Source organism: Pelodiscus sinensis, chromosome 9, assembly GCF_049634645.1.
Source record: "Pelodiscus sinensis isolate JC-2024 chromosome 9, ASM4963464v1, whole genome shotgun sequence".
Taxonomy (NCBI): domain Eukaryota; kingdom Metazoa; phylum Chordata; order Testudines; family Trionychidae; genus Pelodiscus; species Pelodiscus sinensis.
In genome coordinates this window covers 33,399,170-33,424,788 of record NC_134719.1, presented here as the reverse complement: position 1 = coordinate 33,424,788, position 25,619 = coordinate 33,399,170, and the positions used below count along the sequence as shown (strand labels likewise).

The following is a 25,619-nucleotide window of genomic DNA, read 5'->3' as shown; positions in this document are numbered from 1 at the left end:
CAGGCAAGAAAAGCAGCATTGTCCCCAGGAGGCCATATGTGCTGGACATAGCAGGAAGCCACCCCAGCCCTTCCCCTGCACTCTATCCCCTTTCCCCTCCTCCCCTGCAGGCTTCTGCCCTAGCTGGGAAAGTAGCAGTGGTTCCCCAGGAGGCTACGTGTGCCAGACACAAGGAAGCCGCCCTCTTATGCCAACCCGCTCCCGTCTGCAAGCTCCTGGCATAGCAGGTCCCTTCCCATACCTCCCTGCCTCCAGACCAAGTGTGTCTTAATGTTCCCCTAGGATGTCTGGGCACCTGCTGTAAAGTGCCCACTTTAAAACAAACACTTGGTCTTGCCCAGAACACTTTTCCATTGTCTACAGAAACCTTCAGCATACACTAAGGTTGGGGTTAGGCTTAACACAATGTCTGCCTTTGTAACTTTTCTTTGCAGCTGGGCCAGCAGCCAGCTCAGTGCGTCCTCCTTCTACAGCATCTGCCCACCTGGCTCAGATCTGTAGGCAAAAGTGGAAAAGGCAGGGCGTGTTCCACAAGCAAATGGACTGCATGCACTCCCTTGTGCAGGAGAACTGAGCTGAGCGCCTGGACTGGATTGTGGAGGAGAAGGAGAGGCGAGCTGCTAGGGAGCAGCTGATGATGTAGCATAAAACGATATTTGACTCCCTGGCGGCTGTCATGGAGCACGTGGCATCCTGTCTAGAAAGAGCCTCCTCCCAGGATCCTGCCTGCCCCAGTGACACTCCTGGTCTCTTCTCCTCCCACCCCATAGCTTCCACTTCCAGGATCGCCAAGGGCTGCCAGGGCCCCAGCACGAGGGGGTGGGGTAACTCAAGGGGAACTGTACCCTCCAGGGCCTTGAGAGGCAGAAGGCCATCCCACCCACATTTCAGAGGCCCTCCTGCCCTTTGGTTTTCCAATTCTGTTGTTCTCCACCCCCACCCCCCAAATAAAAACTCCTATTTTTTGTACAGCCGTCTTTTTATTGCTTGTACTTCAGGAGTGGGGTTGGGGATTAAAGGGTAAACACAAGGAACGCCGGGCACCTTATGGAGAGCCATGTGAAAGTGTCTCAAAATTGGCCTTGCATAACTCCTTCAAGGCACCTCTGATTTGCGCTGCCCCTTACTGTGCTGTCCTTATGGTACTGGTATCTGGTTGCTCAAACACTCTAGTTAAGCGCTCTGCCTCAGCACCTCACCTTGCCAGTCCCTCTTCCCTCCCCCCCTTGTTCTTGCACAGATTATGGAGCACACAACAGGCCCGATACCACAAAGGGAATGTTGTTTGCTGAGGTCCAACCAGGTTAGGATACTCCTAAACCTACCTTTTAAACGACCAAATGCACATTCCACCACCATTCTGCACCTGCTCAGCCTATTGTTGAACTCCTCCTTGCTGGGGTCCAGGCAAGGGTTAGCCTGTAAACAGCTTCATGAATCATGGGAGCAAGGAGTAGACTGGGTCACCTAGGAACACAGTGGGCATCTTCATCTCTCTGATTTGTGATTTTTCTGTCTGGGGGGGGAAATCTCGATGTGCATCTCTTGGAAGAGACTGGAGTTTCTAAAGATACAGGTGTCATGCACTTTTCTCAACCATCACACATTGATGTCAGTGAAACGGCCTGTGTGATCCACCAGCGCCTGCAGCACCATAGAGATGTACCCCTTGTGGTTGATGTACTCAAAGACACAGTGGTTAGGAGCCAAGATGGGGATGTGCGTTCCATCTATGGCCCCACTGCAGTTAGGGAATCCCATTGTGGCAAAGCCATCCACTATGTTGTCCACATTCCCCAGAGTTACAATCCTCCTTAGCAGAAGGGTGTTGATCACCTTGGTTACTTGTACGACAATAGCCCCTACTATAGATTTCCCCAATCCCAACAGATTCCTGACTGACCCGTAGCTGTCTGGCATGACAAGCTTCCATAGGGCAATTCCAACACACTTCTCCACAGTCAGAGTGGGTCTTAGGTGGATATTCTCGCGCCTCAGGACAGGGAAAGTCAGCACAGTTTCAGGAACCTGGCCTTGTGCATTTGGAAGTTGTGCAGGCTCTGCAGATCCTATCCCCGGATCAAAATGCAGTCCCACCAGTCTGAGTTTGCCTCACAATGCCAGAACCAGTGTTTTACTGTATCCAGAGGCTTGACTGGTGGGTGAACTAGCATGAGCACTAGGCCTTGCCTGAAGAGGGCCTCCATGCCACGCCAAGCTTTGTCCTCATCCTTTTCCTGGTGGAGTACCATGGTACGCTCTCCATGAACTATGCCATGAGGTGCACCATGGTGCAAGTGAGCATATCTGTGCTTTCGTGCCAACTGGGCTCCATGCTCATGGTGCTCTGGCATCTGCGCGAGTGACCAGGGTACTACAAGGCACAAGCACACTGCTTCCCCTTTATGCCTTATGGGATGGTTCCAACATGAGCCCCTTTACACCCACTACAGAATTTTGGACCCAGCAGACACCACAATCATAGTCCTAAATGCAAAGCTGCTCAGGGCGTCTTGCTCCCAATCAACAGAAGGCTCCGTAGTGGGAACACACTTCTTCAGACAACAGTCAATTCTTTCCCACAGTGAGCACATGGACCTTTGACTTCTCAGAATCAGGTGCCCCGAAATCAACCATATTAGATTTGACCTTCTCTCGAAGTATAGACCTGCCTCTAGTGAGTACAGCAATGATCTATAGAAAATTAGTATTAGGCAAATCTTAAATATGTTTTTAGCTTATTTTGATGCACATTAATGGGAAACAAAAGGACCCAGCACCTTGTAACCAATTACTTCTCTATGGTTTTTTGTGTTCTAAATCTTACTATATATTTTAGAAGCTTTGTGCATCTGTCAGTGAGTCTGTTTGTTCAAGAACTCCTCCAAAATGGTATCAGCTAGGACCACCAAATTCGGTATACAGCTTCCTCTTATTATTTAAAGCAAGGTCAGGGTTTTATGCCAGGACAATGGGATTTGTGTGGAATATGATGGTTTCTCATCAAACAGAAAGGGAGGGATGTCATAAGAGAGACAGTTATCTTCATGAATGGCCCCGGGGGGCAGCAAATGCCCCAATCCTGGGGAGCAACTGCTGGACATCAGCATGGCCTCTACCATCCTGGCAGCTGCCACAAGGGAGCAACTGCCGTCTGCCCTTGGGTTATTGTACTGTACGGCCCTGCCGTCTCCAGGTCAGTCATGGGAAGATGGTAATGAGCAGCAACCCTCTACCCCTGGTGGACAGCAGTGCCCCTCCCCGGGTTGGTCTCAGGGAGAAGCCAGTGATCGGGCAGCATCTTCTCACCGCAGTCCAGTGTCAGGGAGAAGCCAGCAGACGGACAGCAGCTTCCCCCTTCCAACCTGGGCTGGCTGTGGGAAGAAGACTAGTCAATGTGCACTCCCCCCTCGCAGTGGCTTGACTAGATATTCCCAGTATTTCCACAGTCAAAAACTACTTAGATTTCTTAATAAATTATAAAGAAACCAAATGTATACAAGTCCAGTATTTTAAAAAATCTTTTGCAGGCCATTTTTAAAACGGTTGATAGACCAGTAATTGAATCCTATACAAATATCTTTGCTTTCTATATTTGGACAAAACAGTTGTAATATTTAGAAGTCAGGTCTACAAGAGTTGCATAGAGAGTCTTAGGCTGTGTCTCCATTACAGCCTGTGTTGGCAAAACTTAATGTTGATCATGAGTGTGAATATTCCACTCCTATAAGTGACATACATTACACCAGCATACTGTGTCAGTTGGAGACTAGTGGATGTGGAACTTTTTATGCCAGTAGATCTCTCTGCCGTTGGCATAAACTAAGTGTCTTTACCAGATGTGCTGCAGTGGCACAGCTATACTGGTATTTCTGTGCTGCTGTAGTGCTATACATGTAGATATGCCTTTTATTTACCAGTTTTCTTTAAAAAGTACAATGGAAGCCAAATATTATACATTCTTATTATTAAAACAGTTACCTCACTGAAGATACCATTATGTGCTCTTAAGTGAATGTTACTTAAATATTCTTATTTCTTCTACACCTTCAGTTTGTTGTATATATTGGATTACTGAACTATAATAGCTTCAATCTCAATCATTTACAATCTACCGTGACAAGTTCTCTTGGCACTATTTTGGATTGGTGTGGATGTATTTTATCTAATAGCCACTTCTTGCTATGGTAGTGCTGTGATGCACATATATAAATTGGTGTGCTAAAAATCTTTTGCCCATAAAAACAAGTGCGATAAACATTTAATTAAAAATCATTACTATCTTACTTTTCTTTGTCTTTGCTGACCTTCAGCTACTCTGATGTTTGGACACAATAAAAGAAGTAGGAGTCACCAAATGAAATTAATAGGCAGCAGGTTTAAAACAAACAAAAGAAAGTTTTTCTTCATTCAGTGCACAGTCAACCTGTGGAACTCCTTGCCAGAGGATGCAGTGAAGGCTAGAACATTCAAAAAAGAGCTAGATAGATTCATGGAGTTTAGGTTCATCAATGGCTATTAGTCAGGATAGGTAGCAATGGTATCCCTAGCCTCTGTTTCTCTGGAGGTGGGTGACAGGAGAGGGATCATGTGAGGATTACCTGTTGTGATCCCTCCCTCTGGGGCATCTGGTATTGGCCACTGTTGGCAGACAGGATACTGAGCTAGGTGGACCTTTGGTCTGACCCAGTATGGCTGTTCTTATGACAGGAAGTGGTTATATAAGGACCCTAACAAGTGGAAAGAGAATATAGAGCTTATAGCTTTATTAAATTCAATTTGTTGTAGCAATGCCACTACTTTTTGTATGTGAAAAACATGTAATATGTGATTAGGAATGCTAGTAAGAATGTACATTAGGTTTAAGAAAATGCGGAGGAAAGGATTTTAGTACACATAGTTGGAGGGAGCATGCCGTAAAGCAGTTGCCACCTTTGTGTTTAAACAGAGATTGCAGCAAAAAGTGTTGGAATTGTCACAGTATTAGAACTGAAAAGAAAATGCCCACTGGAAATCGTTGCTGCTACAGCAACAACATAGCTTGACTTCTAATGTACATTTTCATATATCATTTGAAATGTTTTGTAAAAGGAAAAAGAGATGCTTAATGGAATTGTATGTTCCCAAATCGTTATTTATAGGTAAGTGAATAGGTAACTGATTAACTGGCAGCCCCAATGAGATCCCACTTTTTGACTGTTAATATATTCTTTTAGAAAATCAATCATTCATTCTATGGTTAAAAAAAGCAGTTATTTCTAATTCCACATTGTAAAATGATGGGTCAAAAGAGCATCCAAAATAAAAATATTTCAATAATATTGGGGGGAAAAATCTGTATCAGTACCTAGCATATAATCCTACTTGGCAAAAACAGAGCCATCTGTGAGTTTTAGTGCAAAAAAGCCTTCATTGTTGAAATTATAATAATATAGAAATATGTAGTGATTATTTTTAAAAGCTAAATCCTGCAACTGAAACACATTCAGGTAGAACTGTTCATGTCTTCTTGCATAGTTGGGACAGAATGGATTGAAATGTATTGGGAAAGCACTTGGTGAAAGTTATAGTTCCTGATGAAGTAATAACTGTTCTCAAACTGTTATAAGTAAAATGCATTTTCCCTTTTTGGAAAAAAAGTTCATATTTATAAAGTTGGCTTGCATACTTCACAGTTCAGGAAATGGAAAAGTTAAGCTTGACTTACGCACTTCTGTTTTTAAAAAACAAAGCATGAAGTTTTCAAATAAAAAATTTTCCACTGGAACAATATATATGAGAGAGAGAGAGAGCATGAGAAAAGGGTACTGTCACTTTAATATGCTGTCTATAGCCTACCAGCTGCAGCTTTGGGATAATCAATAAGACCCTGTCCTGCCCTGCCACCTCAGTTTATATAAACAGCCAAAAACTGAGTAAGAGTGGAGAGCAGAAATTGGGTGGGCAACAGATTGTCCCCTTGGATCGTACCTTTTCATATGTACTGTTTCATAAACAATCACTTCTCCATAAAGGATGTTCTGTTTTCAGATTTTAATATCTTAAGAGAAATGCTTACAATATTTTTTGTAATAGAAGAAATGTCTTTTCTTCAAAAATAGCTGAGCTGTTCATGCTAAAACTTTCAGAAATATTCCCATTGGGGCAGAGGTCAAGTTTAAAAATGTTGAGCCTCTGAGAAGTTTGAAGACATTGTGAGCAACTGAAAATGGGGGATTGAAATGGAAACAGGGTACCCTAATACCTGTTGCTATGGAGGAAAGTCAATGAAATAAATTAGGATCTCTGGGTTGTGTGTGTGTGTGTGTGTGTGTGTGTGTGTGTGTGTGTGTGTGTGTGTGTAAGTTCTTTGAGTTGAGTTTGTGTTCATGCAGCTTTGTAAATGTGAGGTGGTAGGTTGCTGTAATTGTGCAAACTGAAGATTATAGCTTTGACTTTGTGATTCAGGTACCATCAAAAAAAGGAATCTTTTATAATTCAAACAGGAGGATTTCAGCATGTTGTATGTCAAGCCTGTTTCATATACTACTAATGTATTGGAGCAATTTTGCTAACATATAGATCTAAAAAATTTAAGGTGAAGAAGGATTATGCCAAATTTATATATTGTTGGAAGCAATTTGTGGATTGGAGTGAAATGGAGAGAGAGACTTGAATTGTGCTTGGTAGCTTTCCTTGTTCAAGAGAAGATGTTAGCTTTGAAAGATACAGATTAAGAAGACTGAGACAGCTAGGTTACTTGGTCAAGATAACTAAAGTGGAACTAAGATATAACTGGGGCTGAAAGATGTACAGCCAAGTAGCAGTCTGATATAGATGTAAGGAATTGAAATGCAATAATCTTTGACATTATCCTACTAAATTGGATTTCTTATTGTAAGAGACACCAGATGCTGATAGAGAGAAAGGTGGCAATCACATTTTTATTAAATATTGTGTTAACTGTGTGGCATATTACCATCAATTACCGCAATTTTTCTTTTGCAGAGTAAGTAAACTTCCAAGTAACAAATATACGTAAATAATCTTTTAAGGATTTGAGGCCTTAAAATGTTTTCAAAACTGCAGTTTTCATATGTACACTTAAAAGTCCAGTCATCTAATTGTTCATTGCTTTAACTGTGTATAGTCTGGGTTTTTTGTTTTTTAAAGCATTTGGATGCTGCTTTCTTCCCTCCATCCTCTCTAACAGAAACTTCTTTAAATTGAATATCCTTGTTTAGCGCTGGGAAGGAAAAAACAGAAATGTTTCTATTTGTAATGGTAATAACATGAGGGAGAGCATTTTTTTAGTTAGTTTGGAATAAATATCCTTACCTTAGTTGGTGAAGCATGTTATTGTTCCGTATCTCTTCATTGCTCCTAATTTTAGCTCTTAACTATGTTTTCCCCCTCTCACTGAGAGAGAATTCATTACTGTTTTTTTGTTTGGTGTGTGGTGTGTGGGTTTTTGGTGGGTTTTTTTGACATTTATGGACTTATATACAGCCCAGACAAATATATTACGCTGTGAAATAAGGTGGTGGTTATTTAATTTTCTTTACCATTAGTTCTGTTTTCTGTGCTTGTCAAGCATTTCTTTGAACTACCACTGAATGATTAGGACTGTCAGCAAACAAAAATCTTCTCTAAGACCAAAAAATTGAGAGATTGCAGAGCTGCTCCCCAAAACACGCTCAGGCTTACATGTGTACTGTTGGTTCTTCAATTAAGGTCAGTGGACAGAGGAATAAATGCAACTATTCTGAGAGAATTATTTTCTAGACTCAAAAGTTCATATGACTAACAAAATCGAGCGGTTTTCAGAGGAGTTAGTGTGTAACAGGAAAAACGTAAACAACAACAACATAGTCTGGTAGCACTTTAAAGACTAACAAAACATATAGACGGTATCATGAGCTTTCGTGGGCACAGCTCATTTCTTCAGATGACTGGTATCTGAAGAAGTGGGCTGTGCCCACAAAAGCTCATGATACCGTCTACATGTGGTGTTAGTCTGGTAGCACTTTAAAGACTGTTGGATGTTTTTAAAAATTGAGCAGGAAATTTAGGAAGCTACAGGCAGATCTGCACTTAAATGCTTCAATGAAGACACTGTCTATGCTGATGGGAGGACTTTTCTCATTGCCATAGCTGACATTGTGTAGGTGAGGATATCTTTGTCGGTCAGGGGTTTGAATTTTCACGCTGCTAAGTGACGTTGGTATAACAGTGTAAGGTTATAGTGTTGACCCAGGTCTGTATTGATTTTCTTCTTAGTGTAAGGGATTTTTTTTAAGCAAACGTAGAGATCAAAGGCCTCTAGGAAAAAAAATTTAGCTCCTGATACTGCAAATGCTATTTGCATCTGACGAAGTGGGTCTTTGCCCACGAAAGCTTATGCTCCTACACTTCAGTTATTCTATAAGGTGCCACAGGACTCCTCGTCACTTTTGCAGATTCAGACTAACACGGCTACCCCTCTGATACTTGCAAATGCTATTGTGCATGTTTGCCTTTAAGCTCAAGTAGTGCAATTTAAGTCAATTGATTTATTATATGAATAAAGTTACATACCCTCTTCAGTATTTGCAGGATCAGTTTGTTTCAATGTTTGTTTGCCTCTAGCAGTTCTGTAAATGCCACAAGTAATCTAGCTTGTGTAAATTTTAAATAAAACAGCATTTATAATTTAGCTCTTCATAAATTTTAAATTTCAGTAGCACAGGTTATCACATTAGTTTTACAGTCTCAACCTGATTTAAATCAATTTTTTAAAACTCCTGTGCAGCTCATGATGTAAATCGGTGATTTAAGTTGATCCACCCTGGGAGCTACTTTTACTTTCAGGTATTGGATGTGAATAAAGTAATTCTTCAAGTGCTTCAACATAGGTGTGTGTGCCTGCCACATGCATCAGTGCTGGAAGTTTTTCCTTAAGCATTACCCATAGGGACTTGGGTCCCCAGCATCCTCTGGAGTGGCACACACACACTGCACTATATAGGGTACCACTCTCTCCTCCGTTTTCACCGCCTGTGATAAGGTGCTTGGAAGAGCATACTCCAACCTGAGCAGTAGCAAGCACTCCCTTTGTATTGTAATACTCCTTAATGAATTGCGAAGTACCTGTGAACCGTTTAGTCTTCAACCCATTGAAGAGACTCTGCCTGGGGAACAGGGCATGCCCTGCTCTCCTGGCTTCAAAGACTGGGCAGTGTGTCCCCTCACAGGCCCATGACAGTCAGGGATCTGCATGCTGACTGACTGCGTTGCCTGGAGAAAGGACACATCTTGGATAAGTGTCACATTTGTTAGGTCCTTCTATTCCTGAACTATTAAAGAGTGGAACATGCATCTTAAAGCGCTCTTAATGGAGTCCATGCTGGCCCTGCAAGATCAGCAGTTAGACTCAGCACTGCGTGCTGATGCTTTGGAATGCAGCATCAATGGTGTGGCACCACTTGTTGCCCACAGCCCTGGTTAGGCCTGCTAGGAAGTTGGGAAGAGACAAGTCCCCTTGTAAAGATAAGGGGAAGAAAGGTGGCCAGCCAGCCAGCAGCCAAGCTGGAAAAGCTCCAGAAGGCATTGAGCTCTTTCTCTGGATCACCCTCACTGGAGTTGAAGATCTGTCTCCCCTCCACACTGGAAGCCTTCCAGGCTGCCCAGGACATAAGTGCCATGCTGATACTGCCCCCGACACTGACAGGGCCCTGGCACAGAATAAACCACTGCTAAGCCCCTGATCTCCTGGCATGGTCTGATCATGCTCTCCTCTAGTGTCCGAGAGGAGAGCGCTCTGAAATCCCCATAGGTCTTCATGTGAGGGACCAGGGCACGATATGTGATTTTCTGTGTCTCTGGAACTGGTACACAGACCTATGCAGGCACACACCCCCACTGCCTTCCCCCTCCCCGGCACCAGAGGCACTGAGGTTATATAGCACTTTAAAGACTAACAAGATGGTTTATTAGATGATGAGCTTTCGTGAGGTTATAGTGATTCTCACTATTTGCTATGCCATCGTTGGGACCTCTTTACATACCACCAACAATGTTCACCATACCATAGATAGTTGGTGGCAAGGCACGTCCTGCTTCTCCCCATCCCAGCATCATGGAGCTTCTCTGACACCTCTCTCCAGACTTGAGGAGTGGTTCTTTGGTCCATCGCAGCTCCTGCGGACACTCCAGACATTCCTGGTCTCCATTGGTACCAGAGTCCCAGCACCGGAAGACCTGTCATTCCTGTTCCTCATCTTGGGCGTCGGTGAGTGTCCATTCCTGCAGCATGGCCTCAGATGTAGCCTCTACCCTCCTCCCACTACCCCAGCTCAGCAGTTGGTACAGCTGCCAGTACCATCAACATCAGCACAGTCCTGGGACACACCATGGCCACCATCTCAGTGACAGGTGCAATGGTGCCCATGGACACACTGGGGCTTTCTGGTACAGCCCCACTTACCCGCTCAGTTTCCAGAGTGTCGCAGGCCCTTTGGTGCTGCCAGGGCCTCATCTTCTCTCCCCTCCCCCCCCCAAAAAAAAACAGGCTGTCCAATGTGGCTACACCCTCCAGGTCTCCTCTACACTGCCCTCTGCACCTGTCCCTCTTCAGGGAACTCCCCCCACCCACCCACCCTCCCTCCCACACAAGCAACTTCTTGAGCAGAAGCTATCCCAGTTGCTCGAGGTGGGAGCAATGGAGAAGGTGCCACCCGGAGTTCAAGAACAAAGGGTTCTATTCCCACTACTTTTTAATCCCCTAGGCAAAAGGGGGCCTACAGCCTATATTGGACTTGAGGCTTTAACAAATATCTGGTCCATTTCAAGTTCCGTATGGTGTTCCTGGCCACTGTCATTGCCTACCTGGATCCTGGGGACTGGCATACCTCCCTCAACCTCAAGTATGTGTACTTTCTTATCACCATCTTTGAGGGTCAAAAGTGCTTCCTGGGATTTGTAGTTGAAAGGAACCACTACCAATTCACTATCCTGCTCCTTTGCCTGTATATGGTCCCCAGGATTTTCACCAAGTGCATGTTGGTGGTTGTGGCATACCTGAAGCATCAGGGTGTAAAAGCGTACCCTAATCTGGACAACTGGCTCATCAAAGGCCCAGCACACTGTCCCCACTCCAGCACATGTGCCACTAGCTCGGCCTGCTCATGAATGAGAAAAAGTCCCTCATGGCACGTGCCCAGAGGATAGAGTTCATAGGAGCAGTTCAGGACTCAGCTACATCCAGAGAATTGCTTCCTCAAGAGAGATTTGAGGCCCTTTCAGCCCCCATTCAACAACTCTGTCGTTCCCATGACCACAGCATGAGTGTGTCTGTGGATCCTGGGATATATGGTGGCTGGCACATATGTAGTGCCCCTGGCCAGGCTCAGAATGAGGCCCCTCCAACTGTGGTTGTCTTTGATACATGCACCGGTAAAACGCTCACTAAAAAGGGTGGAGATGGTCCCACCTGAGATTCTGTCTGCCCTGGGCTGGTGGATGAGCCCGAACCAGGTCATGTTGGGTGTTCCATACCATCTTCAGCGGCACTTGAGAGAGCTGGTAACCAACACTTTGGACTGTGGTTGGGGAGCCCACCCAGGATACCCTTCACACTCAGGTCTTTGGTCCACTCGAGAGATCGCTACACGTAAACATAAAGGGCTAAGAGTGATCAGGAATGCATGCAAGGTGTTTCTTCCTCATCTCCTGGTTGGCAGGGTGGTTCGCAGCCTTAGACAACACCACCACCATGTACTGCATAAACAGATAAGAAGGAGCCTGCTCTCCAGAGCTCTTCAGAGAGGCTATGAGGCTTTGGGAGTTTTGCATCCTGCATGACATTGTGCTGGAAGCTCGTTGCTCCCAGTGGTTCGAAACAAGATTGCAGATCATCTCAACAGAGAGTTCTCCTCTCACCACGAGTGGGCTCGCCACCCTAGGGTAGCTACCTCCCTCTTCCACAGCTGGAGCTCTCTCCTAGTGGATCTCTTTGCAACGAGAAACAACATATGATGTGCAACTGGTTCTGTTCCCGATTAGCCCTCGATTGGGGCTCTTTTCCAGACTCATTCCTATACTGGTGGTCAGACGGTCCCATCTACGCCTTCCCTCAGTTTCCCCTCATTGGCCAGGACTTGCAGAAGGTCAAGAGGGACAAGGCGACGGTCATCCTCATTGCACTAGTCTGGCTGCACCAGCATAGGTTCAGGATGCTGATGAAGCTGGTGTACATAAGAACGGCCGTACTGGGTCAGACTAAAGGTCCATCTAGCCCAGTATCCTGTCTGCCAACAGTGGCCAACACCAGATGCCCCAGAGGGAGGGAACACAACAGGTAATCCTCACGTGATCCCTCTCCTGTCACCCACCTCCAGACAAACTGAGGCTAGCGACATCATTCCTACCTATTCTAGCTAATAGCCATTGATGGACCTAACCTCCATGAATCTATCTAGCTCGGGTCTAAGAACATAAGAACGGCCGTACTGGGTGAGACCAAAGGTCCATCTAGCCCAGTAGCCTGTCTGCCGAGAGTGGCCAGCACCAGGTGCCCCAGAGAGGGTGGACCGAAGACAATGATCAAGCGATTTGTCTCCTGCCATCCCTCTCCAGCCTCTGACAAACAGGCCAAGGACACCATTTTATCCCCTGGCTAATAGTCTTTTATGGACCTAACCTCCATGAAATTATCTAGCTCCTTTTGTTTGTTTTAAACCTGCTGCCTATTAATTTAATTTGATGACCCCTAGTTTTTATATTGTGGGAACAAGTAAATAACTTCCTTATTGACTTTTTCCACACCAGCCAGGGATCGTCCTGATTGAGCTGCTGCTGAAATTGACCAGCGGCTGATTCCAGGAAGCCTGAGGCAGAGCTGCTCTGCCTCAGGCTTCCTGGAGTCAGCTCTTGGTCAATTTCAGCAGCAGCTGACTTGGGGACGCCTGGGGCAGAGCAGCTGGGGTGCTGCTGGGTCGGTCCCGCACCGCCGCTGCTCGGCGCTACTGGATCAACCCGGCAGCACCCCAGCTGCTCTGCCCCAGGTGTCCCCAAGTCAGCCGCTGCTGAAATTGACCAAGAGCTGACTCCAGGAAGCGGGCTTCCTGGAGTCAGCTGCTGATCAGTATCAGCAACGTCTGACTTGGGGACGCCTGAGGCAGAGCAGCTAGGGTGCTGCCAGGTTGATCCAGTAGCGCCAAGGAGCAGCGCTGTGGGACCAACCCAGCAGCACCCCAGCTGCTCTGCCCCAGGCGTCCCCAAGAGCAGCTGGGGTGCTGCCTGGTTGGTCTCGCCGCTCCAAGGGTCGGCGTTACCCCGACCAACCCGGCAGCACTCCAGCTGCTCTGCCCCAGGTGTCTCCGATTCAGGCGCTGCTGGTCAGTTTCAGCAGCGGCTGAATCGGAGACACCTGGGGCAGAGCTGGACTATCGGAAGGGGGGGCATCCCCCCCACCCCAGACCCCTCATAGCCCCCCCTTCCGATAGTCCGGCATATCTGATAATCCGGCACCCCCTGGGTCCCAAAGGTGCCGGATTATCGGAAGTTTACTGTACCGCATTTCAGATTTCAAAATTGTTTAAAATGTTAACATGTAATTGTTTTTTAGTAATTTTTTTAAATGGGAATTCCATCAAGTGTATTTTTTGTTCATCCCTATGAAATCTTATTATTTGCTGTGTTATAACAAAAAAGGGCTATAATCAATGTAGTTTGCAATAATATTGTCTTATAGTTTTCAAACCTTAAGCATTCATATAGCTGTGCCAAAACAGAACATGACTCCAAATTTCTCCATTTTTACCTCTTTTCTGTAAGGTTATTGAGAAGCAGCCCTATTGCAGATTCATCTTTTTGCTCATCATGGTTCAGTCCAGGGGTGAAAGTAACTTAAATTTTTTACAGGTACTGTCATCTGAGGATGGGGGAGTGGGTTGTGATACAACAGTGCCTGTAAGAAATTTAAGTGTGGGGTGGAGTGCAGGGGGTTGGAGTTTGGGGGTACAGGAGTCAGGGCAGGGACTTGGGGATGTGGGGAGGCTCAGGACAAAGGGCATGGGGGTTTGCACGAGTCAGGGAGGTGAGGAGGGGCTCAGGGCAGGCAGTTGGGCTTGGGGGATGTGGGAGGCTCGGCTGCGGGTGTGAGGTGCAAGTATCAGGGTTGAGTGTGAGGAGCGGCTCAGGGCAATGGCCTGGTGTGTGCAGGGTGCAGGAGTCTGGGTTGGAAGGTAAAGTGGGGCTTAGGCCAGGGGGTTGGTTTATGTGAGGGTGCAAGAGTAGGTTTGGGGGCAGGGATGTGAATGAGTACCCAGTTATCTGGTTACTCGGAAGCAGCCCCCTGCCCACAGCCTGCTCCATACTGACAGCCAGCCCTTTATGGGGCTGGGAGCCAGCAGCCAGCCATGTTGGAGTAGCCTGGCGTCCTGCTTAGTCGATTGACTGGTTAAATGTTAGACTAACTTAATATTTAACTGATTAATTGGGATTTAACATCTCTATTGAGAGATGAGGAGGGCCCAGGGCAGCAGCTTGTGTGTGTGTGTATAGAGACATGCAGGGAGCCAAAAGGGCCTCCCTGAGATTTGTAACAGGGCTGCTTGCTCTTCCCCTTCTTGTCTCTATTAGGGTGTGTCTCGACTACAGGGTTTTTTAGGGGAAAAAAAGTGGCCTTTTTTCAAAAAAAACTTCCCCTACATCTAGACTGCTGCCGTGTTCTTTCGAAAGTAAATCAAAAGAATGCGGCAGTTTTTTCAACTGAGGAAAACCTCATTTTACGCGTAATAATTCCTTTTTTCGAAAGTGCTCTTTTGAAAAAAGGTGCTATGTAATGCAAACTGTGCTTTTTCGGAGCATCCAGACTGCCTGGGTGCTCTTCTTTGAAAAAGTGACTTGCTTTTTCAAAAGTATTTTCTGGAAAAGCCTCTTTCCAAAGAGGCTTACAGTCTAGATGTAGCCTCAGGGAGTAAGAGAAAGGTGCACAGCTCATCTACCCACTGCACTCCCCAGTGAGAGTCAGGAATGCAGCAAACTGCTCTTTCCCTGTACTCCCTGACAGTGACAAAGGGGAACAACCATCAGCATCCCCTTACAAATCTGGATGAGGGGCTTCACCCTCCCTAATAGGCGCCTGGAGGTAAGAGGCTCAGGGGTAGGACAGTTCCATATAGAGGAGTGCACCCCCAGACAGTCCCTTTCACCTGCTTGGTGGTTCTGTCTCTCTTCTGTTTGATTTTATGAGAAGCAACCCCATTCCACGCACATCCCATTTTCTGGGCACAACCAAACCCTTATACTGCTTTAAGTTATGATAAGAGGAAGCTGTATACCAAATTTGGTGGTCCTAGCCCTTACTGTTTGGAGGAGTTCTTGAACAAGCATGCAGACTGTCTAAAATACATAGTAGATTCTCGTGATAGTTCCAGTGCATGCCTTTGCACTTTGTATTTTAAACTTCATAACTTTTCTAATACTTCGGTATTCTAGGTTATCCAAGTTCTTCTTCTATTACATTCTGGTCCTCCTCCTATCTTGACAGTGCCTCCCAATCCTGTTATCAGCAAATTCCATTTACAGGTTCCTGTTTTTTATTAATGATGTTATTACAAAAGGTTAAGATCACTCCCAAAACTGACCTTGAGGAACTCCACTAGAAACCATCCTCCAGCTCAGTATTCTCCTTTAGGCACAACTTTTATTTTCCACTTTAGCCAGCTCATTTCCTATTTTAAAATTCTTGGAATTCTTGTACTAATCATCTCCTCCAATTTAACTAATTATATCCCAGGTGGTTCGGTATCAAATAGGGATATAATAGAATAATGGTTTAAACGGTTAACTCTAAGCATGAGCTCATTGGTTACCATAATGGTTACATGCTGGCTCCCAGTCCCGCTCCTGGGGAGCCAGCTGCTGTGTAACACTGTCGCCTCTGTATCAGCACGGGGTGGCAGCTGGCTCCTTGAGAGCAGGGCTGCAGGCAAGAGCCAGTACACACCAGGAGCCGTCTCAGAAAGCTGGCTCTTTTTGAATTGCTCCGCTCCGGCACCAATAGTGACTGCTCCAGCCCCGCTCCAACTCCGCTCCGTGCTCCGAGTCAAATTAATTTTTAACTAAATAAAAAAGTGCATACTGTAATTTTGAAAACATTTTTATTCAGAGTTTTAAAATAATTTAAATGTCGTCAACAATGATACTAACTAGAATCATTCATAAGTCAATCTGTCAAAAATTATTGCAGCAATCAAGTCGTCTTTCAAGCCTGCCGCAGATCATTTAAAATTAACTTTAAAGCCGAAAACAGTTGCTGTACACTAGCTTGAGTTGTTGGCATGCTCAAAGCAATTCTACAGGTAGCGTGAATGCAGTGTGAGTAGCTGTGAATGGCCTCAAAAACAGTCTTAATTTTTAGCCAACCAGTAGACTCCATCGCCTCTCAATCTTCCGGAAAGTTTCTCTTGAATAATGCTTCATTACAATTAAGAATCGCAGAAACTCTCTGGCGTCTGTCTTGTTTATCCAATTCCTTTTCAAAGTCGTCATCTTCTGTAGAATTGGTGCTTGAATTATCTCCATTTCCCTGTGATGGTTGAAGACATCTCGGATGGACGTTCGAACAAGTTCAGAGTGGAGACAGAAGTTTGAGAACAGCCTGCTATTTCTGAAGGATGTGAACTTTCCAAAACTGCAAATTCGATTGTTTATGACTCCTCTTGTTGTGTTTCGTTTTCTTTAACCGAGTTCAAATGTAGCAATATATTTTGTTTTTCGAGTCGTCGAGCAATATCAAGGAGCCCTTCCTTTGCCTTTGGTATTTCCCTTGAGGTAAGAAGAATCCGATACCTTGAGTCAACATAAACTCCAGCAAGGAAATGAATATTGTCAAAAAGCTTCTCTTCACGTTTCTGCATGGAGAATAGAATTCCTTCTGCAATTTGTCCACCATTTTCTTGCAAGAATTTTGAGTTTTCGCCATTCTTTCATTAAAACTCCCGGGGTTACATTGACAGCTTGAAGATTCACGGTTGTTTGGTTTGGCTTTGCCAAGAGGTCTCACAGGTTCTTCACTTTGTCCCATTCAGCTTTTGTTAACTTGAGTTCTCTTGTTCCAGCAGCAGCCACTTGTTCACAGTAAGATTGAAAAAGGAGAAGCCGATCATTCATCGCAAATGTTGAACCCCAGCGAGTCATGGTATCCAATGATTGAGTTACCCCATGTAGATCAAGCAGAACACTTTGAATACTTGGGGTTCGTAGTTTGACAACGACTTGTTGAATTTTTGCTAGATATTTCTTCACATGTTCTTTCTTCAGTCCATCCCAGATTGCCAACTGAAATGTGAATACCACACCTCATCAGTTGTACTTTTGAGTCATCCTCATGAAGCCATGTTGGAAGTATGAGGCTAGGGTCATTAACCCATTGCGCAGCAGCATCCATGTTGAGTTCGATTTAATCCATTCCTTTAATTCCTTCATCAGGCAAAATAGCTTCAGTTCTGTCCACATCCCTGTTCTCAGAGGTGGAAATGGTTTCATTGTCCTCGCTGAAATTTTTGACAGCACATGTCACGTTTGCTGCATTGTCTACGCAGATGCTCAGCACTTGCATTTCATTGATGCCAAATTTTTCTAAAATAGCTTTTACTTGACTTTTCACGTAGGAAGAATTGATGCCCTTCAGTGTCGATTATGTCCAAGGTTTTTACCACAGCTTTATCTTTTCCTTCTTTGTAGTACTAAGCTTTGATTGCAAGGAAATTTGTTTCCATGGGTTGCTGCATCTATTTTCAGGTAGCACAATTTTTGCTCCAAAACTTTCTTGAGCTCTTCATGACCAGACTCAGCTGTGCTGACAACTAAATGGTGAACCGCATCGTGCTCCATCGAAACACCAAGCTGCCGACCCATTTCACCTGCAATTTTTTGGAATCCTTTGTTCTTTAGCCTGAAGGTAGTGAGCGGTGTTGAACTCAAGCAAACCATTTCCATCATCCCTTAAGGGAAAGTATTGGCATCCATGATAACTGTAACTTTTGAGGACTTCAAATGTGTGTCAAGTTTTGTTTGTTCAATTTTGGGTTTCTTTTCAGATGAAGCTCTGCAAAAAATCTTTTCTCCAGGAGTTTTCAAAGAGCCAGATGAACGTCATTTAGCCGCGTCAGCTTTCTCTTTTGCCTCATCTTCCTGGTCCTTTTTTGTAACCAGAGCTGCATAGTTTTCAGAGGGGTTACGTTTTATATGCCACCAAAGGTTGAAACTTTTTACGGCACTAGCTTCACTTGTCTTGAAGCTGCATGGTTTGAGCTCGCCATTCACTTCCTTTTCCACCTTGCACATTGCCAATTTCTTCTTTGATTTTCCCAAAAGCCCAAATTTGGGCTTTTCAAATTCAAAAGTAAAGATGTTGTTGAGATCCTTTTCTGTAAATCGGCTATCAGTCATGGGGGGCAGATTTGATTTTTTTGTTGAAGCCATGGCCAAATCATCTTTTGCTGCTACGGCATCCAGATGTTTCTTGTGATGATCTTCAAAAAGCAATGAACAAAAGCATTACATTTTTTTATAATTTACCTGCTTGTGATATCTTAACCACTTAAGGTACTTTGAATTTATTTTGGATTTTCTGGACAAAAATAATCACATTTTCTTTTTACACAAAATTATTATTAAAGTATATTTTAACTTGTTTCTTGCAGTTTTAATGAAGTAAGAAGTATTTTTAATATACATAATAATATACATTTTTATTTATAAATTGCAAGTTAGTTTTTCTTATGAAATTTTGCATAAAAATATTTGAAATATTTTCCAAGTTTTTAATTAATATCTCAAAAATGCTTTAATATAGATATAGCAATGAAATTTGGTATGTGCCATAGTATTAGTACGTGCTGTCGCTGTTCTACAACATTAATTGTTGGGAAGTAACGAGCCTACATGTTACAAGGTTGAAAATAAACACATACTAATCTAACTATCTAACTAATCTACACGAGTACGTACTCGCCTATCCTTGGCACAAAGGTGAGAGCAGTCTGCAGTGTTGCCGGATGTCTAATAATTATCTGATTCTTTAATAAAACATATCTCCAAAAAACTTTGTAATTTTGTATCTGTACGTTAAATCTTGATTTTGGCCGAAGTGAGAATAACTGACATATTACATAAAGTGGTAAAGTAGATGTTAATATCAGTTGTTATCCAATTTGAAACTTTTTGGCACCTTTAGGACTTTCTTGCTAAAAAAATCATTCATTTTGGATTGAAAATGAGGGGGAAAAAAACTGGAGCAGTGGAGCAGTCAAGATTTTCTGTGCTCTGGCTTCGCTTCAGCTCCGGGCAAAAACCTGCAGCTCCACTGCTCTGCACTCCAGCTCTGGGCTCCGCTCCAAAGCCCTGCTCTGGTGTGCGTTGGCTTCCCTGAGAGTGCCCCCGGGAGCCAGCTCCCCACACACACTGGTTACTGGTCTTGCTCCCACAGAGCCGGCTGCTCTGTAGACTCTGCAGCAGAAGCTTTATACTGCTGAGCCCGCAGCATGTAACTGCTAAGATTTTCAGTGATTACACGGTTACCTAACTGCTTTTTAACATCCCCAGTATCAAATGCTTTACTGAAGTCCAGATAGATTAGATCAGGCCTGGGCAAAATACAGCCCGTGGACTGGATCCAAGCCACCAGCCCCAACCAGGTTCTCCTGCTTGCCCTACACACTGCTCAGAGATGCATCTGTGGGGCGCTTTCTCTTTGAGTCTGGAGGGGAGGAGGGAAGTTTCAGTCACTGCTCCCACCCCCAGCACGATCCCATTGGCTCGTTTCTGGGCAGACAATGGCCAATGGGAGCTGCCTGTTTGAATAACTGGCAGCCACAAAGCACAACCCTACTGCTTGCTCATTCGAGCACATGGCCGAGCAGGCAGAAACATTTTAAGCTCTGCAGGCAAGCAGGCTGGTAAGGCTCCTTGCGAGAAACCTGCCTCTAGCACCTCAGCCCCTCCCTTCCCCAACCCTCTACCCCACGCTCCTGCCCTGCTACTCCACATGCACCTATGCCTCCTTCTAGGTCTGGCACCCCAGTCTCCTGCCCGAGATCACAATCCCCTCCTATCCTAGGTCACATCCCAAAATCCTGCACCCCAGTTCCCTACTTGAGGTCACAACTACCCCCTTCACCCAAACTCCCTCCCAGACTCCATTCTCCCTCCTGCATCCCAATCCTTTACCCCATGCTCCCTTCTGCATCCAACCTCCACCTCTGACCCTGCACCTCCTCCATTAATACCACAGAAGAGTGCGGCCCTCAACCACTTTCCAAAATCTTGGGAGTAGCCCCCATAAAAAATTATTGCCCACCCCTGGATTAGATCTGCTTCATTTTTGTCTACAAAAATCAGGTCTTATCCAAGAAAGATATCAATTTAGTTTGACATGAATCTACCTTTGGAAAATCCAAGTTGCATATCATCCCATTTTCCATTTATGTCCAGGTATGAACTCATTCTTTCACTTAGCTGCTTGTTGCAATCAAAGGCAATAGCTTAGCAAGCTTTGAAGATGTTATCAAGGGGTTTTCCCTAATTTTTTTTAATGATTCTCCTGCTCCGCTCACTCAATAAGTTCACCCAAGAAATAATTTGTGAACCCTTTTGTTACTATATCAGGTCTGTAGATACTCATGGTGTCTTCCCACTCCTTTAATCATAACAATTGTCACCCTCTTATATTAATATCTGTGCATGTGAAAAGGAAAGTGACTTTGAGTTTTGATCTTTAAAACTTGAGGCAAGATAAAATATTTACATGTGTATCAATGCCTCAATTAGTGCTTCACTTATCTCACCAAATGGATATAGCATCCTGAGCTGGGAGCAGGATAATAGCTCTAAGATTAACATAGTTTTTTATTTCTTATTTTCCAGGTTTGCTTTAAGTCAGACCTCCTAGCTTGATACAAATAAAACAGACAAAGGTAAGTAGAATGCCAGCTTATAAACATGGGATGTGGCAGATCTTTTCATCTGTTAATACTATTTATAAATAACTAGTAACACTGGTTTACAGAAATTGGAATGAAGTAGAGTGAATATTTACTTGTTTGTAATACTTTATATTTTCTCTTCCTGATATCTAAAAATGAAATTCTTATGCTGTTTTTTTATTTGTGTTTGTGTGCGTGTAACATTATGATGACAAATCTGTCTACAAAGATCCATCACCAAGAAAGTAACTTGCACTTCTGCTAGCTGCAGAAAGCCCAAAACAGTTCTGCAAATTGAACCACATGATTATGAAAGGCTGAAAATTGTAGTTTTCTGTGCCACTGAAGTATTATTTAGATTTGTATTTCAGATTTAATTCAGTTCATAGCTATCTTAACTGTTATGTACAATATGTGAATGGCCACAAGAATGTTTAACATTTTACAACATGGAGTGCCAGAGGATATGATGTTTATCTATATTCTTTGGCTTTGCTGTCCTCAGGAACTGTATCAGATGGCATGAGATTGACTGACAAGCTAGTAAAGACATTATTACTATAAAACATTGATATTCTTCAGAGTATTACATGGGCATTCTCAGACAACTGCAAAATATATATTCTCTAGGAGATTTTTTTTTTCACTGCAGCATTGCCAAAAAGGAACAATTCACAATGTTTTCAGATCAAGGAAATTCTAACTGAAACTGAATTCTAGTCTTCTCTTTATTGCTTGACATTCTGTTTGTGGAGGACTTCCAACTGTTTCTGCAGTCAGAAAACCTCTGTTTTTCTTCTATTTCCTATTAAAGTGTATTAAGCAAATTTAACATTGAAGAACAAATAATTCATGTAGTCAGATTTTTTTAAATGTCTTTTGGTTATCACTGGGCATTCCTTTCTACATTTTTAGCTGTTCAGGAGTTTGCAGTCAAAGGTGTTCTCACTAGCATTAATTTCTTGCTTGAGTGCTGCTTTGGCTTTTGAAACTGACTGATAGCCTGATATGAATTAAAGGACTAAACAAGTGAGTCTAAGGCAGTGGAGTTGAGCAGTAGGAGTTTGGCCAAGACTTGTGTTAGATAAGCTTTTTTTTACCAAGGGCATGACCAGGACCATTTGTTTTTTGAAACAGGCTGGAATGAAATGCTGCTTCAGAGTGAACCTGATCTGGCTATGCAGCAAGTGGGAAATCTCATGGTAAAATGCAGCATACAAGCAGGTTGACTCTTTTTTTTTTTTTTTTTTTTTTAACTGAAGATTACTGCTGGGCCAAACAAGAGTCAAGTCTCTGCAGATGAGATTACATGTCAAGACATAACTAATCAAAAGCTGTCTATAGGAGCATCCATCTGAATTAAATCATGTTACAAGATTGCTAAATTCTATCCCTCCATGCAAATTAGAACCCATTTTATTTGGTCTCACGCCGCTTCTGTGACTTCTCCAAACAGCATCCCTATTTCAGAAATGTGTATGGTGGTTGTGTGGGTATCAGTCCACACATTTACTAGAACTGCTTCTTAGCTGAGACCTCAGGATCACATGTCCACATTGGTAGAGCTATCTGACGATCCTTTTTGAAATAAGACTCCTAGCACCCAACTGTAACTGAGATCACTACTTTAACAGAAATGGATCCATATGAACAGTCACTCAAAGATGAAAGAATGTTTTATTGCATTCAGTAACTGTGGTTCTGTGAGATTATTATTAATTTGTGTTACCATAGTATTCAGAAGCCCCATTCACAGACCCAGATTCCATTGTTCTAGGTTTTGTATAAGCACTGAACAAATAGCTTCTATAGTTACTATCGAGGCAATAAGACAGTAAACAGATATAGATGGAATTAAAAGGAAACAATGAAACAATATTGGTCAGTGTGATAGAGTTTTCAGCATACTGGCAGTTTAAGTATTGTCAAGTATTTTGTATGTCTTGTGACAAAAGCAGGTATTTGAAGGAGGATAATGACATTTACAGAGAGCTCTTTCCCAAGTGTGAAGTGGTGGTTGTTGTGATGAGTAAGATAGTGGGCAGTTTAGGGGTAGGCTGTAAAAGGTCTAGAAAGCAAAGAAAAGTAGCTAATGTTTGATGCAAAAGAAAAAGGGAGAAATCAGTGGAAGGATTCAAAGAGGGGGTGACATGACCAAAGTAATGGGCTTAGAGAATGATCTTTGCAGTAGCACTCTGAATGGATCAGAGTAGGGTAAAACTGTACTTTTCAAGGCCTCAGAAAACATGTAATAATTGAGATGACAAGAGACTGAGCAATCGTTCTAGCTGTTTGGATGGGCGCAAAAGGCTATATCTTACAGATGTTATGCAGAAAGAATTTCCAATATTTAGACACAGCCTGGATGTGAGGACTTGGAGAGAGGCCTCCGTTGAAGATGATACCCACATTATGGGGCTGAGTGGCAGGCAGGAAGGTGCTGTTGTCCACAGTGACAAAGACAGAACGGTGACAAATCATTTTAGCCATGTTTAGTTAGGACTGATGGCTAGCCATCCATGGGGAGATATCAGAGATAGGGCCTGGGGTTTTAGTTTGGGTGGAAGGAGACAGGTCTGCAAAAGGTAGATTCATGAAACCTCATAATAGAGTTGAATTTGTGTTTGTAGGCAATTATTCAGAAAGGCGGGGCAGGAGAAGAAAAGGCATGGAAGCTGTTGGGTGTGCTGAAAGAGAATAGATGATTGTTAGGGAGGGAGAATTCAGCAACAGAGAGACCACTGCCTGGAGGCATGACAAGTAAGTGGTCCTTTTGGTGAAAGGAAGAGTAAATTAGGGCTGCAGGCCAAATGAAGAGGTCAGAATAAAGACGTGAGTAGGTCCCAGTGGGATGTGTTGTCAATACAGAAGTTGGAGTCACTATATATGAATGTGGGAGTCTGAGAGGAAAAGAAGAGAGAGCTAGGAGTTGAAATCAGAGGAGAAGACTGATGTGAAGGAGTTAAATTGATGGCAGCTGGCAGCAACATGAGGGGGAGAGAAGAGGAGACAGATAGTTTTGGTCAAAAGAAGGAAGAAGTTGGAAAGGGATAAAAGTTGCTGAAAATGGCATCAGGATCAGAAGAAGAGAATCCTACCACCCTTACCATGGTCTGAGAGTATGTGAAAGAAGGATGGGCCTCCATATCAGGGCATCTACAGAGGCAGAGGCAGACAAAGGGAATGAGGTCTGAGAGAGCCAGGAGCTAGAACGAGTGACAGAGGAAGAGATCCTGAATGACTCTTCTTTTTAGAAATCACAGCAAGAGGAGGAAGGGGGCAGGTGTGAGGTTGGGGATGGTAATGCAAGACGGGTGGAGATGAGGAGTGGAGGGAAGGTCAGAGTTGGGGCAAATGTCACCAAAGATGATGAGGATTTGTATGAGAGACCTAGATTTGTGCAGGCAGGAGGAGGGGAGCAGGTTGGGGTTGGAGAAGAAAAGAGCAGGGATAGATGTGTAGGCAGTATTGTAGAGGGGTCAACATTAGGGATGTTAACTATTGTTTATTTGTGTAAACGTGTAACTGCTGGAAATTCTAGTGGCTACACATTTACACACAGGGATGGCAGGCAGGAGTCAGTGCTCTGGGGGAGCTGGCTTTTAAGCTGGCTCCCTGCGAGCACCGGCTCCTGCCTTCTCTCCCTCCCCACCTCCGCTGTCTCTTATGAAGAGGCAGCATTGCAGGGGTCAGGTGGCTCCATGAGAGCCAATCCGCCTGGGGAGCTGGCTTGAAACCTCCTTCCCATGTGTACTAGCTCCTGCCAGCCCCACTAACCCTCCACACTGCTGTGTATCTATCAGCACAGGTGGCAGGGTGGGAGAGAGAGGCAGTTCTGCAGGAACTGGTGTTCGTGGGTAACTGGCTTTTAAGCTGACTCCCCAGCAGCTTTTAATTTGGCTCCCTGCACATGCCGGCTCTCTGAAGAGCTGCCTGCTTCCCCCCCACCTCCCATAGAGGCAGCAGCGTGGGGGGGACAGTTGGAAGGGGACAGGTGGGCTCTTCACACATCAACCCCTCCCCCCCCGCACTGCTGCATCTCTGGAAGGCAGAAGGGGGGGCAGGTGGCTCTTCAGGATCCGGCTTGAAAGCTGGCTCCCCATGGGCACCAGCTCCCACTCCACCCCCGCCCCATTGTTGCTTCTGTATCAGAGTCACCAAAGGGGGAGTTGCATGCAGTTGATATAATTACATTATAATCATGTAATTGACTACATGCTGACATCCCTGGTTAAGATAACTAGGAAAGGAAGATGGAGCCAGTGGGAGGGGTAGGGAAGAGGCAAGAGGATGAGGATGGGTGATAGCATGGAGAGGAGGGGTGTGATGAGTACCATGGTTTAGTGGCAGATGAATGAGACTGCAAAAATCCCAAAACCAAACACACAAGATCTGAAGGTATGTTCTTGGGACTGGCATGGGTCTCTGTGAAGGATCCTTTGCTGTACAGACAGAGCTCCGCAGTCATGCTCCTTATTGGTTATTGTGGGTCAGGGCCAGTTTATGTAGTGGCTCACTGCCTATTGAGTGCCTGTGTCTACATAGAGTTCCACAAACTGTCTACCTTCCCTGCTTTCATGCCTCATAGCCACAGAATTCTGTATCCTTAAAGGAAATGAGAAATAGTTGGGTCATATCTTCCCCACTTCTTTACCCATGCTGCCTCTG

General features: G+C 44.2%; 1 protein-coding gene across 38 annotated transcripts in view; it reads left to right on the top strand.

Annotated features, from left to right (window-relative positions):
• ZNF644 (zinc finger protein 644) overlaps positions 1–25,619 on the top strand; it is a 90,592-nt gene that overhangs the window by 20,749 nt on the left and 44,224 nt on the right. For 14 of the 38 annotated variants that reach the window (XM_075936463.1, XM_075936462.1, XM_075936469.1 and 11 more), the window contains 2 exons: positions 20,893–20,942; positions 22,089–22,153. The exons of 7 other annotated variants lie outside the window; for them this stretch is intronic. In XM_075936463.1, the coding sequence (XP_075792578.1) occupies positions 22,095–22,153 (59 nt within the window). In that variant the 5' untranslated portion in view covers positions 20,893–20,942; positions 22,089–22,094. Of the gene's footprint in view, positions 1–20,892; positions 20,943–22,088; positions 22,176–25,619 lie in introns of all 38 variants that reach the window. 17 more of the 38 variants (XM_075936486.1, XM_075936475.1, XM_075936473.1 and 14 more) reach the window with 2 other exon arrangements.